At 48.5% G+C, this 15,103-nt stretch overlaps 1 protein-coding gene across 1 annotated transcript in view; it reads right to left on the bottom strand.

Annotated features, from left to right (window-relative positions):
- The window catches only part of FSTL3 (follistatin like 3), a 426,956-nt gene that overhangs the window by 33,168 nt on the left and 378,685 nt on the right, over positions 1-15,103 (bottom strand). Inside the window, exon 4 of the mRNA XM_069767836.1 lies at positions 10,853-11,080. Within this exon, the coding sequence (XP_069623937.1) occupies positions 10,853-11,080 (228 nt within the window). The remainder of the gene's footprint in view (positions 1-10,852; positions 11,081-15,103) is intronic.

Below are 15,103 nucleotides of genomic sequence, written 5' to 3'. Positions count from 1 at the left end.
AAACAGTGGAAACCCCCAATTCTAACTGAAACCCTAACCCTTGCCCCAACCCTAACCCTAGCCCCAACCCTAGCCCTAACCCTAGCCCTAACTCTAGCCCAAACCCTTGCCTTAACCCTACCCTTACCCTAGCCCTAGCCCTAACCCTAATGGGAAAATGGAAATAAATACATTTTTTTAATTTTATTATTTTTCCCTAAGGGGGTGATGAAGGTGGGTTTGATTTATTATTTATAGCGTTTTTAAGCGGATTTTTATGATTGGCAGCCGTCACACACTAAAAGATGCTTTTTATTGCAAAAAATAGCTTTTACGTCTGCACATTTTGAGAGGTATAATTTTTCCATATTTTGGTCATGTGTGTTAGGGGTCGAGTTCCCGCTTCTGCACAGGGGGAATCTCGAGCCACTTCCGCTGCGGTCTCCCATTCTTGTCCAGCCGCAGTGGAGCCTGCTCAGCAAGGACGTCGGTCCCAGCGTCTTGCTCATTCTCACTCTGTTCTGAGAGTTAGTGCTGCTTCTCCAGTCTCTGCCTTTAAAGTCAGTGCTGGTCAGCAGCGAGCGGACTTCTCTGGGACTAAGTCCTTGTCTGCATGTACTGAGCATGCCCAGCGTAAGGTCTCCCGTTGGAGATCGAGGGTCATGTGCTCAGGCTCTGCAGCACATTCCATTGGTCCTCTTGGCAGGTCCTAGAAGGGCAAAAGTGCTGTGGCCACTTCCTGTGCTGCTGTTATATAAACTGCGCATGACCGCACGGCCATGCGCTAGTATTGTTTTACAATTGCTTATGTGTGTATGTTGTGAGTGCAAGTCGTCCTTGGAAACCCCTACCCTATTGAATGTCTGTTCGCGGAAGGTGTATGGCTGCTACCTAGCGCCCGACTTAGCCTACAGCACTAACACACATCACAGCGTCCTGTAGCTGTGCCTGCCAGTACGGCGCCGTGCGCCTGCCTTGCGCTTTCCATACCCGAGTCTGGGTGGTTAGTGGCGTCCGTTAGTGCGGCATCGCTCGCACTCTTGTGCACAGATTGCTTAAGGTTCTCTACACACCCAGTTGCGGTGTTACGCCAGCAAGGGTCTAATCGGGCTCCAATCCCTTCTGGGGTTAAGTCCGCTGACCACTTGCTCGCGCACTAGTGCGGTACTGCGGTCCTGTGAATTAACAGGATCGCTTTCTTCACGCTGGGTGAGGTTTAACCCACGCGTGTATACTTTAGTGTACCGCCATATTGTCTGCTAATTGCTAGCAGCAGGTTCTCACCTGCACGGTGGACCCCGGACTGCGAACGCACCTTTATCATCTGTCTTGGTGCGTTCCGCCAGTCCTAACAGAATACTAGCGCCAGGGTCTGGCTAGTAAAATGGCGGACGATCAGCGTTTACAGCGGTACATCCAGCAGCTGGAGGGAAGGTTGGCGGCTTTTGAGCGTTCAACCTCAGCTGTGGATGTTACTGCTGTCGCTGTTCAGGCTGCAAGTGTGGCTGCAGCTACCTTGTCCACTGCCGCTCCTGTACCGACGCTATCTCGCCTCCCGCTACCAGAGAAATTTTCTGGTGACAGTAAGTCCTGTAGGGGTTTCGTGAGTCAGTGCTCAATACATCTCGAGCTTCTGGCCTCTCGTTTCCCTACAGAGCGGGCTAAGGTGGGCTTTATAATTTCCTTATTGTCGGACAGGGCGTTGCAGTGGGCTACGCCGCTGTGGGAGCGTGGCGATCATGTGGTGCAGAGTGCTCCGTTATTCCTGAGCACTCTGAAACAGGTCTTTCTTGGACCTCGTGTCACCCATGACACGGCGCTCCAACTGTTGGCACTGACTCAGGGCTCGTCCTTGGTCAGCCTTTTTGCCGTCCATTTCCGCACTCTGGCATCTGAGCTGGAGTGGTCGGATAAAGCCCTTATCCCTATATTTTGGAGGGGGCTGGCTGACCACGTTAAGGACGCTCTGGCCACTAGGGAGATTCCCGCCACACTGGAGGAGTTAATAGCAGTATCTACTCGCATTGACCGCCGTTTTCACGAGCGGAGGTTAGAGCGAGCCCAGTGTAGGCAGAGGTTTCGGCTGGCTCCCACCTTCGCCAAACCTTTGGAATCTCCAGTTCAGGCTCCTGAGGTTCAGGAACCTAAGGTGGTGTCACGAGCGGGATCTAAGTCCCAGACTGCTCGTGCACTCCAGGGTTGCCAGGTTTGCCAACAGTCAGGACATCTTGCCACCAGATGTCATCAGCGGTCGAGGAAACGTCAGCGTCTAGTGGTAGTAGGTGGAGGTGCACTAGACACTGCGACGTTTGCCTCCAAATTGTCCTTTAGGGGGACAATTACCTTTGGCTCATCCTCCCACTCGGTAGACCTCTGCGTGGATTCTGGGGCGGAGGGCAATTTTATGTCTTCTGCCTTCGCCCAACGTCACGCAATACCCCTGGTTATGCTATCCCAACCAGTAACGGTACGAGTGGTGAATGGGTCGACACTCCCCGCACAGATAACACATCAGACCATCCCTGTTACTCTGTCCCTGTCGCCATCCCATCAGGAGATTATTTCTCTACTCGTCATTCCTGAGGGTATTGATGAGGTCCTGTTGGGGATACCTTGGCTACGGTACCACTCTCCTCACATCGAGTGGTCCTCAGGCAGAATTCTGGGATGGGGTGAATCATGTGGGGGTAGGTGTCACCGAGAGTGCGTTCAGGTTGCTACTACTGAGGTACCCGCAGATCTATCCTCTCTCCCCAAGCAATATTGGTCTTATGCAGACGTGTTCTCCAAGAAGGCGGCGGAGACCCTTCCGCCCCATCGCCCCTATGACTGTCCTATCGATCTCTTGCCTGGTGCTGAGCCTCCCCGGGGTCGAGTCTACCCATTATCTCTCCCGGAAACGGAGGCAATGTCTCAGTACATACAAGAGAATCTGGCAAGAGGGTTCATTAGGAAGTCAGTGTCACCTGCTGGGGCAGGGTTCTTCTTCGTGCAGAAGAAGAATGGAGAACTACGTCCATGCATAGACTACAGGGGTCTTAATGCTATCACAGTTAAGAACAAATACCCTTTGCCGTTGATATCTGAGCTTTTCGATAGGCTTCGGGGAGCTAGAGTGTTTACGAAACTAGATCTGCGGGGTGCTTACAACCTGATTCGCATCCGTGAGGGGGACGAGTGGAAAACGGCATTTAACACCAGAGATGGGCACTATGAGTATCTGGTGATGCCCTTCGGGCTCTGTAATGCACCTGCCGTTTTTCAAGACTTTGTCAACGACATCTTCCGGGATATGCTTTCCACCTCGGTTGTAGTCTATCTGGATGATATTCTCATCTTTTCTCCAGATATTGACTCCCACCGGAGAGATGTTGGCAGAGTCTTCGACCTCCTACGGGCAAACTCTCTTTACGCAAAGTTGGAGAAGTGTGTGTTTGAGCAGGAGTCCTTACCTTTCCTGGGCTATATCATCTCCGCCCAGGGATTGGCTATGGATCCTGCCAAACTACAGGCTGTGATGGACTGGCAAGAGCCCCATTCTCTTAAAGCGGTGCAGCGCTTTATGGGGTTCATAAACTATTACCGCCAGTTCATTCCCCACTTCTCAACTCTGGTGGCTCCCTTGGTAGCCCTCACCAAGAAGGGAGCGAATCCCAAATTGTGGTCGGAAGAGGTCTCCAAGGCCTTCACTTCTATTAAGTCCCACTTTGCTAGCGCTCCCATCTTACATCGTCCCGATGTGGATAAGCCATTCCTACTGGAGGTGGATGCCTCGTCCGTTGGTGCTGGAGCAGTCCTCTACCAAAAGGATGCTCAAGGTCGGAAGCATCCATGCTTCTTCTTCTCCAAGACCTTCACGCCAGCGGAGAGGAACTACTCCATCGGGGACAGGGAGTTGCTAGCAATGAAGTTGGCCTTTTCGGAGTGGAGACACCTTCTGGAAGGTGCGCGGTTTCCCTTCCAAGTTTACACGGACCACAAAAATTTGGTCTATTTGCAGACAGCCCAGCGGCTAAATTCTCGCCAGGCCAGATGGTCCCTGTTCTTCTCCCGGTTCCACTTTTCCCTGCATTATCTCGCCGGGGAGAAGAATATCCGTGCTGACGCTCTCTCTCGCTCCCTTATGTCAACTGAGGAGGAGGAAGAGGAGCCTCGGCTTATTGTCCCTTCCGAGAGCCTGAGAACCGTGGCGCCGGTATCGCTAGAGTCTGTGCCTCCGGGCAAGACTTTTGTGCCCATTAATTTGCGACCGGAGGTTCTCTCTTGGGCTCATTCGTCCAGGGTGGGTGGACACTTTGGGACAAAGAGGACATCTGAGCTACTGGCGAGGACGTACTGGTGGCCGCATATGGTCCGGGATGTCAGGGATTACGTTCTGGCGTGTGTTTCCTGCGCCAAAAATAAATCTCCGCGTCAAAGGCCAGCTGGTTTGCTCTATCCCTTGCCGGTGGCAGATAGGCCCTGGGAGATGGTCGGGATGGACTTTGTTGTGGGTTTGCCCAAGTCTCGCGGCTGTACCATCATTTGGGTCATCACCGATCATTTCTCAAAAATGGTGCATTTGGTGCCGCTGCCGCGGTTACCTTCTGCACGGGCCTTGGCAGCGTTGTTCATCAGACATATCTTCCGCCTACATGGTATGCCAGACAAAATTGTCAGTGACCGGGGTCCCCAGTTTGCGTCTCGGTTCTGGAGAGAGCTCTGTCGTCTTCTCAGTATTGAGTTGAATCTCTCTTCCGCTTATCATCCCGAGACGAATGGGTTGGTAGAGAGGGCCAACCAGACCTTGGTCACATACCTGCGACATTTTGTTTCAGCCAGGCAGGATGACTGGGCATCCTTGCTATCATGGGCAGAGTTTGCACTGAACAACGCCGTTGCCGACTCTACTGGACAAACCCCATTCCTCCTCAACTATGGTCAGCATCCACGGGTACCTGTGCCTATGCCCGTGTCTTCCGCCGACTCCAGGGTGGCAGACTGGGCTGTGGAGGCACGGGATATTTGGGACCGCACTCAGGATGCCATTCGGGCCTCTAAGGAGAGAATGAGGTCCTCCGCTGATGCTCATCGGCGCCCCGCCCCGACCTTTGCTCCTGGCGACTTGGTGTGGCTCTCCGCCCGTAACATCAGGCTGCGAGTTGAGTCCACTAAATTTGCTCCTCGCTACTTGGGTCCATTCAAGGTCCTCGAGCAGGTTAATCCTGTGGTCTATCGTTTGGCCCTTCCGCCACGCCTGGGTATCACCGACACCTTTCATGTGTCCCTCTTGAAACCCGTGTATATGTCCCGCTTTTCCGAGTCATCTGCTGGGACATCGGGTTCGTCTACGGACGATTATGAGGTGAACGCTATTTTGGGGTGCAAGGTGGTGCGTGGTAAAAAATTTTATTTGGTGGACTGGAAGGGTTATGGCCCCGAGGACAGGTCCTGGGAACCTGTTGAGCACATTCGGGCCCCGCAGCTCATTGCTGCCTTCGAACGTAGCGAGGCCCAAGGAGGGGGGGGCCCTAGGAGGGGGGGTAATGTTAGGGGTCGAGTTCCCGCTTCTGCACAGGGGGAATCTCGAGCCACTTCCGCTGCGGTCTCCCATTCTTGTCCAGCCGCAGTGGAGCCTGCTCAGCAAGGACGTCGGTCCCAGCGTCTTGCTCATTCTCACTCTGTTCTGAGAGTTAGTGCTGCTTCTCCAGTCTCTGCCTTTAAAGTCAGTGCTGGTCAGCAGCGAGCGGACTTCTCTGGGACTAAGTCCTTGTCTGCATGTACTGAGCATGCCCAGCGTAAGGTCTCCCGTTGGAGATCGAGGGTCATGTGCTCAGGCTCTGCAGCACATTCCATTGGTCCTCTTGGCAGGTCCTAGAAGGGCAAAAGTGCTGTGGCCACTTCCTGTGCTGCTGTTATATAAACTGCGCATGACCGCACGGCCATGCGCTAGTATTGTTTTACAATTGCTTATGTGTGTATGTTGTGAGTGCAAGTCGTCCTTGGAAACCCCTACCCTATTGAATGTCTGTTCGCGGAAGGTGTATGGCTGCTACCTAGCGCCCGACTTAGCCTACAGCACTAACACACATCACAGCGTCCTGTAGCTGTGCCTGCCAGTACGGCGCCGTGCGCCTGCCTTGCGCTTTCCATACCCGAGTCTGGGTGGTTAGTGGCGTCCGTTAGTGCGGCATCGCTCGCACTCTTGTGCACAGATTGCTTAAGGTTCTCTACACACCCAGTTGCGGTGTTACGCCAGCAAGGGTCTAATCGGGCTCCAATCCCTTCTGGGGTTAAGTCCGCTGACCACTTGCTCGCGCACTAGTGCGGTACTGCGGTCCTGTGAATTAACAGGATCGCTTTCTTCACGCTGGGTGAGGTTTAACCCACGCGTGTATACTTTAGTGTACCGCCATATTGTCTGCTAATTGCTAGCAGCAGGTTCTCACCTGCACGGTGGACCCCGGACTGCGAACGCACCTTTATCATCTGTCTTGGTGCGTTCCGCCAGTCCTAACAATGTGAGGTCTTGTTTTTTGTGAGACGAGTTGACGTTTTTATTGGTACCATTTTCGGTCACGTGACGTTTTTTGATCGCTTTTTATTCCAATCTTTGTGAGGCAGAATGACCAAAAACCAGCTATTCATGAATTTCTTTTTTTTGGGGGGTGGGGTGGGGGGGCGTTTATACCATTCCACGTTTGGTATAATTGATAAAGCATTTTTATTCTTTGGGTCAGTACGATTACAGCGATACCTCATTTATATTATTTTTTTATGTTTTGGCGCTTTTATACGATAAAAACTATTTTATAGAAAAAATTTTTTTTTCGTTGATTACGCTGTATGGCGGCTCGTTTTTGCGGGACAAGATGACGTTTTCAGAAGTACCATGGTTATTTATATCCGTCTTTTTGATCGCGTGTTATTCCACTTTTTGTTCGGCCGGATGATAATAAAGCATTGTTTTTTGCCTCGTTTTTTTTTTTACCGCGTTCACTGAAGGGGTTAACTAGTGGGACAGTTTTATAGGTGGGGTCATTACGGACGCGGTGATACTAAATATGTGTACTTGTATTGTTTTTTATTATTATTTAGATAAAGAAGTGTATTTATGGGAAAAAAAATATATATATATATATATTTTTTTTTTCTTTATTTAGGATTTTTTTTTTGCACATTTGAATATTTTTTTTTTTACTTTATAACATTGTCCCAGGGGGACATCATGTTATAGGATCAGATCGCAGATATGACATGCAGGGCTGCAGACTTACCAGCGCTTGCTCTGAGCAGGCTCTGGTAAGCCACCTCCTTGCAGGACCCGGATGTAGCCCCGCGGCCATTTTGGATCCGGGGCCTGCGAGGAGACGCTCGGCACAAGGTGAGCACATCGCCTTGTACCGAGGGTCTCAGGGAAGCACGCAGGGAGCCCCCTCCCTGCGCGATGCTTCCCTATACCGCCGGAACACTGCGATCATCTTTGATCGCAGTGTGCCAGGGGTTAATGTGCCGGGGGGCGGTCCGTGACCGCTCCTGGCACATAGTGCCGAATGTCAGCTGCGATAGTCAGCTGACACTTGACCGCGCTCCCCCCGTGAGCACGGCCGATCGCTATGACATACTATCCCATCCCTGGAAATTAAGGTCACCTTGACGGGATAGTATGTCATATGGGATTAAGGGGTTAAACCACACCAAGTATTGTCTTGTTTCTCCATGGTTATATCAGTACCCCAATAGAAATGCAGCTGCTCAGCTCAGCTCAGCTGTGATTTCAATATTTTTTTCTTCCCATTTTTCTATCACAGTGAGCTCTCTTTAGCAACCAACTTGAAATCTGTCATTGAAATCCAACTATTTCTAGGGAAAAGATTGAAAAATAGGTTGCACTGGCCATGATTGTGGGCCCCTTTCATGCCCCGCCTTTTCCATATTTTAAGTTTTCTCCGCTCGGTATTGTCCTCAAAAAAGAGCCTGACAAATATTGTTAACTATCGCATTTCAAAAGAAGAGTTTTTCTCATGGTGCTAGATGGAATGTCACCGAGGTCACCGCAGTTCAGACTGGGAACAGAGCCTCAGTGACCGTAGGTAACCTCGATGATGTCACCCCCAGTCACTGAGGCTGTGCATGCAGTAGTTCATTCCCCAGTTGTTCTCGGCCTGGACGGTCACATCTTGGCATGGTCCAGATTGAAAATGGTTTTTCCCCCAGACATGGATTACGGCATGTGACAGAATGACGGACAGGTATGGTATATTGTTGTTTTATTATTTTTGGTTTATTACAAGAGCTCAAGGGCTTCGGTGGAATTAGGCGAGGTAGTAAGTATAGTTTAATTGAGGTTTTTAAAGGTGTCTGTGTAATTTTTTGAATTAAAGGACTTTATTCTGGCTGTGTCTTTATTTATAATACAACTATAGGATTAGTAATGGATAGGTGTCTTATAGATGCCTCTCCATTACTAAGCCATGGGCTTGATGACACCTTACAATACAAAGGTGACATCAACCCCAAAAATATAAACCCCACTTGCAAAATGCAAAAGGCGGGCAAAGTGCCAGAATTGGCGCATCTAATAGATGTGCCTTTTCTGGGCAGCTGCAGGCTGCTATTTTTAGGCTGGGGGGCAATATCTATGGCCCCTTACCAGCCTGAGAATACCAGCCCCCAGCTGTCTGCTTTAGCAAGGTTGGTTGTCTAAAATGATGGGGACCCCACGCCGTTTTTTAAAAATTATTTAATTAAATAAATAAAAAATACAGCGTGGGGATCCCTCTATTCTTGATAACTAGTCTTGCTGAAGCTGACAGCTGAGGGTTGCAGCCCCCAGCTGTGAGTTTTTCCTGGCTAGTTAAAAAAAAATACAGAGGAACTCTGGTCTCTGGACCAGATATCACCTCCCTTCTAACCAGAATCCCTCAATGTCTGTCCACTATTTCATCCTTCTTCTCCGCTAGATTTCTGAAACTTAACATGGACAAAACAGAATTCATCATCTTTCCCCCATCTCACGCGACCCCCCCAACGAACCTATCCATTACAGTAAATGGCTGCCCACTCTCCCCAGTCCCACAAGCTCGCTGCCTCGGGGTAATCCTTGACGCTGATCTCTCCTTCAAACCACATATCCAAGCCCTTTCCACTTCCTGCCGACTTCAACTCAAAAATATTTCACGAATCCGTTCATTCCTCAACCATTAATCTGCAAAAACCCTAGTCCATGCCCTCATCATCTCTCACCTTGACTACTGCAACCTCCTGCTCTGTGGCCTCCCCTCTAACACTCTCACACCCCTCCAATCTATTCTAAACTCTGCTGCCTGACTAATCCACCTGTCCCCCCGCTATTCCCCGGCCTCTCCCCTCTGTCAATCCCTTCACTGGCTCCCCATTGCCCAGAGACTCCACTACAAAACCCTAACCATGACGTACAAAGCCATCCACAACCTGTCTCCTCCATACATCTGTGACCTCATCTCCCGGTACTTACCTACACGCAACCTCCGATCCTCACAAGATCTCCTTCTCTACTCTCCTCTTATTTCCTCTTCCCACAATCGTATACAAGATTTCTCTCGCATATCACCCCTACTCTGAAACCCTCTACCACAACACATCAGACTCTCGCCTACCATCGAAACCTTCAAAAAGAACCTGAAGACCCACCTCTTCCGACAAGCCTACAACCTGCAGTAACCACCGACCGACCAAACCGCTGCATGACCAGCTCTATCCTCACCTACTGTATTCTCACCCATCCCTTGTAGATTGTGAGCCTTCGCGGGCAGGGTCCTCACTCCTCCTGTACCAGTTACGACTTGTATTGTTTAAGATTATTGTACTTGTTTTATTATGTATACCCCTCCTCACATGTAAAGCGCCATGGAATAACTGGCGCTATAACAATAAATTATAATAATAATAACCCACGCCGCGTTTTTTTAAAAATATTTATTTACAGCGCAGGAGCGGCAGATGAATATTCCCATCCACCTATCCTGTTCTCGCTGTTATTAGCGGCAGCAGGTTTCGGATGATGGGAGCAGTTGTCCCATCAACTGATACCAGTGACCGGAGGTAAACTTTATACCTCTGATCACAGTTGAGCGCTCCCGCTGTCTTTTGACAGCATGGGAACCGCGGCTCTCTGACCTGGAGTGGATGATTTCACCACCGATCAGAAGCGGTGTTTGCCGCGCTGTCATGGTACATGACAGCGCAACAAACACCTGGTGTTCAGGCAACCGAACCCAAACAGTAACACGGAACTTCCTGGGGAAGTCCCTGTTCAGTGTCCGTGCCCGAACAGTAGGTGTCGAACTTAACTGTTCGGGTTCGCCCATCTCTATTTACAACAAATAAGAAACCTAGAGAATACTGATGAATATTTAGCCATGATATTTGGAACAGAAATTTAGGAATGAGAATTAAAAATTCTATTGAAAAAGATACATGGGGGCAAAATCACCAATGCTCTGCCTAACCTATATTTTTTAATTTGGCCAGCTTCTTGCAACAAGGTTTCCCATGATGTGCACATGAGACACAAGAATCATTGAGTGACGGACCCTGGGACGCGGGCTGCAGCGTTTCCAGGTCCGTCACTGCTAGCGCAGATAGAGCATCTGCTAGCTCTATCTGCGCTAGTGGTATGACAAGTCGGCACTTGCGTTAACAGCAGCCCGTTAACGCATGTGTTGAACGGGCTGCTGTTAACGCAATGTGAACCTAGCCTTACTTGATATGTTTTTACAGATAGTTATAGACTATTGCCTTAAAGTGTTACTGTATTTTCTGTATTTTATTCTGTATATATAGTAATTTTAGAATAGAATTTTTATTAGCAATAAACAGGAGAGCATAGATGATAACAACTATCTTTAGATACCTGCACAGCTGCCTGCGTGACGGACTCCTATAGATCTTCCCAAGAAGCAAGTGGCTCTTCTAAGGTGACAGGCTGAGGGATAGGTGACATTGTTGTTCCCACACAGATTGTAGTCAGAGGCAAAAGGCATTGGACATGGAGAAGTGCGACACATGACACAATGGGCACTTCCAGTCTGGTCCACAACACATGAATGAGTCCCTGGGCAAACCACATTCGAACATGACTCTGAGGGTATAGAACATTAACAAAATTTACATTAGTTACACATGAATGACATTGCAAATTATGATATCATATAAACAGTATTATGCAGGACAGCAGGGCATCACAAATTATTCTTTCTTTGAGGTAAAACATTGATTAGTAAGTGGAGCCATATTGTCAATTGTGAATTAGCTTCTTAGAATGCATGTTCACTCAACCACCATTTAACCCCTTAAGGACCAGAGGTATTTCCATTTTTGCGTTGCCATTTTTTGTTCCCCTTCTTCCAACGGCCATAACTTTTTTATTTTTTGGTCAAAATGGCCATGTGAGGGCGTGTGTTTTGTGGGACGAGTTTTACTTTTGAACGACACCATTGGTTTTACCATGTCGTGTACTTGAAAACAGGAAAAACATTCCAAGTGCTGTGAGATTGCAAAAAAACAGCAATTCCACAATAGTTTTTTGTTTGGCTTTTTTGCTAGGTTCACTATATGCTAAAACTGACTGTGATTCTCCAGGACATTACGAATTTATAGACACCATATATAAGTATTTTAACAACTTTGCCATCCAATCTGGTCCTGGGGCGTGCTAAGCTATCAGTGTGTTGATTGACAGCTCGACTATCCAATCTGAGACTGTGAGGAGTAGGCCATCTCCAGATGTTCATTATTTTAGTTAAATGTCATGCCTCTTAACTGAGCGGTGTCTCCCAGAACTCTGCCAGACATACATTCAGCTTGTGAGGTTTGTGCTATGCTTTCCTGTGATTTGAGTTCTGTATGCTTTATCTGCTGCATGACCTTGGACTTTCTTCTGACCATCCACCTTTTTAACCCCTTCAGCTCTTATCCGTTATCCTCCCAGTACTTTGACCTCAGAACAATACCTGACTACGCTTTTGTCTCTTCTTTTTATTTATGACATACCCTTTTGGCTTCTGACCTTGGAATCTTTGACCAGTCTGACTAACAGCTTGGGCATGGGAAGTGATTAGTGTCACATTACGTCTGGTCTATAAGTTTTTCTTTTTCGCCAGTATGGATCCTGTTCACACGCTTTTTGACCAGGTGGCAAATTTGACACAGATGACTTTGGATCTGGCGAAGGATTGCTAGAGTCTAGAGTCACTGCAATATCAGTTGCAGGGTCAGGTAAATAACTTGATGAAGACCCTTCATAGCCCCCCCAATGCCCGCAGTGGCTGTGACGTCATTCCTCTCGATGTACAGTTGGTCTCTCCCGAACCTGTGATATCCCTCCCTGATAAACTTTCAGGAGAGAAAGACCAGTTTAGGGTATTCAAGGAGAGCTGCAAATTATTTTTTACCCAGCTCCCCCGGTTGTCAAAGGAGGATTTCCAGTGGGTGGAAATAATCATGTCCTGACTGCGAGGGGGTCCTCAGACCTGGCCGTTTTCTTTGTCCCCACAAGCCCCAGAACAGTTTTCTGTTGATGCCTTTTTTGATAGTTTAGGTTTGATACATGACAAACCCAGGCTAAGTTTATGAACCTGGTACAGGAGGGTCGCACAGCTGAGGACTACTGTACTGAGTTCTGGCAGTGGTCCACCGAAGTTCTATGAAATTATGTGGCTCTCAGATGCCAGTTCCAAAGAGGCCTTTCCAAGACACTCAAGGATGCTCTGGTCCTCCGTGGTGCCCCTTATTTTCTGATGGAGGCCATGACCCAGGCCATACAAATGGACCGCAGAATCCATGAGAGACATGGTGAACAGCAGGCCGCATGAAATACTTCCCCATAGCAGGTCCATTTATCCAAGGTTAGGGTTGCTGGTCTTCACGTTGCGGGGAGAAGACAGAGACAAGATCTCGGACTCTATCTATACTGTGGTCTCTCTAGACATTTTCTTAGCTTGAGGATGAGTTGGACAATTCTATCAAACCATTGGTAGAACGTCTGAGTCTGGGTGACTGCCTAGGAGGTTACCCAGACTCCAAGGTACCTTTTTCTTCCTCTGATAAAGTACTGATAAATACAATGATTTCCCTAGAGAACTAGGTGTTATGAACATTGGCATTCATTGACTGTGGGTCTGCTGCTAACTGGTTCTGATTTTAGGGTTAGGGACAGTTAGTGAGAAGTGACTAGCGTCACACATCAGTGTGTCCATTTTTACCATCAGTGTGTCAGTGCTTTTCTGGTATAGAAAAAGAAAGAAAGAAATGACAAAGCTTCTCCTACACTTTGAAATGTCGAACACGGACAGCACATGGACAGCACATGGACTGTGTCACAGTTCCACCCCTCAGGGTGTCTGGGATGCAGTTACTGTCAGCTCGGCCATCCAATCTGGTACAGGGGCATGCTGAAGCTGTCAGTACTTTGATTGACAACATGACCATCCAGTCTGGTTCAGGGGCATGCTGAGCTGTCGGTGTGTTTATTGACAGCTCGACTAGCCACTCTGTGACTAGGAAGGTACGTCATAATCAGAAGGAAGAGACAAAAGCGAAGTCAGGTAACATTCTAAGGTCAGAGTACAGGGAGGATAACGGATCAGAGCTGAAGGGGTTAAACAGGCAGATGGTCAGAACAAAGTCCAAGGTCAAAAGATCAAACACATAGAACTCAAGGCACAGGAGAGCACAAAGCACAAACCTCACAAGATGAATGTACATCTGGCAGTGGTCTGGGAGAAACTTCTCAGTTAAGTAGGCAAGTAATTACCCGGGATATTGAACACCTGAGACAGCCGACACCTCCTAGTCACAGATTGGCTAGTCGAGCCGTCAATAAACACACTGACAGCTCAGCACATCTCTGAACCAGATTGGGTGGTCATGCTGTCAATTAAAGTACTGACAGGTTCAGCACACCCCTGCACCAGACTGGACGGCTAAGCTGTCAAACTGCATCCCAGATACCCTGAGGGGTGGAACCATGGTAGACTGTACATTGATGCCTTCCATGTACACATGGACCTATAGACTTGTATTGGCCCTTGACATCTGTGCTGGAAAAAAAATGGAAATGTCTCATTAAGTTTTGCACGGACACACAGTTCATGTAAAGACATAGCATTATAGGTTATAATGGGTACAAGTAACATAGTAACATAGTTAGTAAGGCCGAAAAAAGACATTTGTCCATCCAGTTCAGCCTATATTCCATCATAATAAATACCCAGATCTACGTCCTTCTACAGAATCTAATAATTGTATGATACAATATTGTTCTGCTCCAGGAAGACATCCAGGCCTCTCTTGAAGTGGCAACTGAAAAAAGGCAGGTGCCAAACATACAGGACACACGGACGTGAGAAGGAAGCATTAAATGAGAGCCATGTTTTCCTAATACTATATAACCTCTGAACACAGTCAAGATCATAACATATTGGATTAATCCCATATTGACGGTAATTCATTTTCTTAATTAACACTGCTAGTTTCTTCTATGTAGATCTACTTGCCTAGAACATTGCTTCTTATCCTGAACCTCACAGCATTAGGCCAGTCTCACACGTCCCGATAATTCCGGTACCGGAAAAATCGGTACCGGAATTATCCGTGTCCGTGTGTCCGTGCGTTTATGTGGCACATCAGTGTGGCACACGTGCGGCATCCGTGTGCCGCCCGTGTGCCGACTGAGGACCACACGCACCGTGCAGGAGATAGCGCTACAGTTAAGCGCTGTCCCCTGCATCTGGTGCTGAAGCCGCCATTCATTTCTTCTCTCCAGCATCGTTCGCTGGAGAGAAGATATGAAAAATCTTTTTTTTTTTTTTTTTTTGGGGTGTTTAAAATAAAGATCCCTGTCCCACCCCCTGTGCGCCCCCCCGCTGTTAATAAAATACTTACTCGGCTCCCTCGCTGGTGCTGCTTCCTGTCCTCGCCGCAGCTTCTCCTGTACGAGCGGTCACGTGGTGCCGCCTATTACAGTGATGAATATGCGGCTTTACCTCCCATAGGGGTGGAGTCGCATATTCATCACTGTAATGGGCGGCACCACGTGACAGCTCATACAGGAGAAGCTGCGGCGAGGACAGGAAGCAGCGCCAGCGAGGGAGCCGGGTAAGTA

This window comes from Ranitomeya imitator, chromosome 1, assembly GCF_032444005.1.
Source record: "Ranitomeya imitator isolate aRanImi1 chromosome 1, aRanImi1.pri, whole genome shotgun sequence".
Classification (NCBI taxonomy): domain Eukaryota; kingdom Metazoa; phylum Chordata; class Amphibia; order Anura; family Dendrobatidae; genus Ranitomeya; species Ranitomeya imitator.
This window is presented reverse-complemented; position numbering and strand designations above follow the sequence as displayed.